This window comes from Perca flavescens, chromosome 1 (assembly GCF_004354835.1).
Source record: "Perca flavescens isolate YP-PL-M2 chromosome 1, PFLA_1.0, whole genome shotgun sequence".
NCBI lineage: Eukaryota > Metazoa > Chordata > Actinopteri > Perciformes > Percidae > Perca > Perca flavescens.
Window position 1 is genome coordinate 44,392,592 of NC_041331.1, and position 2,500 is coordinate 44,395,091.

A 2,500-nucleotide genomic window follows, 5' to 3' on the forward strand; every position below is an offset into this window, starting at 1 on the left:
TCTACCAGCTGTGTGTGTTACTCTACCAGCTGTGTGTGTTACTGTGTGGTAAACTTACCGGGTTAAGATGAGTTCTTTTATGGTGAATGAAAGGCTCGATCCCACCAAGTAGCTCATCCAATCAGATCGAAGCATTGGCGTCAATTCTGCTGCCAGTTCCTCCGTTGTTTACCTTTTTCTTCTTCTTCTTCTGGTCTGTAGAAAGAGCAGCGTCGGTAGCTTTTGATCATCAGCGCCACCTCTGTTCAGGAGAAGACTGCAGTTAGTGTTTCAGTCTTATCGCGACCACGAGTCACGGCGATTCAGCTCAGCTAGGGCTACTGTATAACGTGCTTAATGCCACGTGTTAAATGGGCTAAAAAGGACAGTTGATGATTTTATTGTGAGCTGAGGAGGAATCCTGCATGTGTAATATTAGGACTCTTCAAATGTATCATGAAAGCGGTACAGTTAATAAAGATAGTCTCTGCATAACAAAAGCATCAGCAGGGATTTTAATCTGCATCTCGCTTCAGTGAATGAATGAGCTCAGATTTGCCCTTGTCCCTCCCTCCCCCAGATCCTGGTGTACGAGGGCGAGATGGGCGCGCTCAGGGTCAGCTGGAGGTGGAGATGCAGAACCTGGAGGAGGAGAAGAACCGAGTGATCAAGGAGGCGTTCATCAGAGCCGAGAGCGAGATGAAGGCCGTCCACGAGAACCTGGCCGGTCAGTTTCCTGTTTCCTGTTTCCTCTTCAAGGTCCCATGGCATGAAAATGTCACTTTATGAGGTTTTTTGAGCTGGGCGATTTTTTTTTTTCCCTTAAAAAAATCTGCGATTTCTTTTTATAAAAAAAACTCGAGATTCGATTTTTACCCCCATCCATTTAAAACAAAATAACTTTAAATATATTAAAAAAATATATATTTATTGTATTTAATTAAAGTGCATCAACATAATTGCAAAGGCAAACCCTCTCTCTAAGTGAAAAGTCAATGTGCAGTGTGCAACAAAGATGGTTAAACATCCAAATTATTTATATTGTATTTGGACTGGAAAAAAAATCTAAGAACTCGATTTACCATAGTAACTGACTCTGAGGTTAAGTTACCATAGTAACTGACTCTGAGGTTAAGTTACCATAGTAACTGACTCTGAGGTAAAGTTACCATAGTAACTGACTCCGAGGTTAAGTTGCCTCTCTTTCTGGAACGGAAAACCCAGAGTTTCCCTCATCTCAGGGTTAACAAACTCAGAGTTTTCACTAAACCTGCTTTCTGGAACGGGCCTCAGGAGTGCTAGTGTTGTTGTTGTTGTTGTGTTTCAGGAGTGCTAGTGTTGTTGTTGTGGTTGTGTTTCAGGAGTGCTAGTGTTGTTGTTGTGTTTCAGGAGTGCTAGTGTTGTTGTTGTTGTTGTATTTTCAGGAGTGCTAGTGTTGTTGTTGTGTTTCAGGAGTGCTAGTGTTGTTGTGTTTCAGGAGTGCTAGTGTTGTTGTGTTTCAGGAGTGCTAGTGTTGTTGTTGTGTTTCAGGAGTGTTAGTGTTGTTGTTGTTGTGTTTCAGGACTGCTAGTGTTGTTGTGTTTCAGGAGTGCTAGTGTTGTGTTTCAGGAGTGCTAGTGTTGTTGTGTTTCAGGAGTGCTAGTGTTGTTGTTGTGTTTCAGGAGTGCTAGTGTTGTTGTTGTGTTTCAGGAGTGCTAGTGTTGTTGTTGTTGTTGTGTTTCAGGAGTGCTAGTGTTGTTGTGTTTCAGGAGTGTTAGTGTTGTTGTTGTTGTGTTTCAGGAGTGCTAGTGTTGTTGTGTTTCAGGAGTGCTAGTGTTGTTGTGTTTCAGGAGTGCTAGTGTTGTGTTTCAGGAGTGCTAGTGTTGTTGTTGTGTTTCAGTAGTGTTGTTGTTGTTGTGTTTCAGGACTGCTAGTGTTGTTGTGTTTCAGGACTGCTAGTGTTGTTGTGTTTCAGGAGTGCTAGTGTTGTTGTTGTTGTTGTGTTTCAGGAGTGTTGTTGTTGTGTTTCAGGAGTGCTAGTGTTGTTGTTGTGTTTCAGGAGTGCTAGTGTTGTTGTGTTTCAGGAGTGCTAGTGTTGTTGTGTTTCAGGAGTGCTAGTGTTGTTGTGTTTCAGGAGTGCTAGTGTTGTTGTTGTGTTTCAGGAGTGCTATTGTTGTTGTTGTGTTTCAGGAGTGTTATTGTTGTTGTTGTTGTGTTTCAGGAGTGCTAGTGTTGTGTTTCAGGAGTGCTAGTGTTGTTGTGTTTCAGGAGTGCTAGTGTTGTTGTGTTTCAGGAGTGCTAGTGTTGTTGTTGCTGTGTTTCAGGAGTGCTAGTGTTGTTGTTGCTATGTTTCAGGAGTGCTAGTGTTGTTGTTGCTGTGTTTCAGGAGTGCTAGTGTTGTTGTGGTTGTGTTTCAGGAGTGCTAGTGTTGTTGTTGCTGTGTTTCAGGAGTGCTATTGTTGTTGTTGCTGTGTTTCAGGAGTGCTAGTGTTGTTGTTGCTGTGTTTCAGGAGTGCTAGTGTTGTTGTTGCTGTGTTTCAGG

At 42.5% G+C, this 2,500-nt stretch overlaps 1 protein-coding gene across 1 annotated transcript in view; it reads left to right on the plus strand.

Annotated features, from left to right (window-relative positions):
• The window catches only part of LOC114558154 (kinesin-like protein KIFC3), a 40,436-nt gene that overhangs the window by 13,993 nt on the left and 23,943 nt on the right, over positions 1–2,500 (plus strand). Inside the window, 2 exon segments of the mRNA XM_028581968.1 lie at positions 560–581; positions 584–706. Of these exon segments, the coding sequence (XP_028437769.1) occupies positions 560–581; positions 584–706 (145 nt within the window).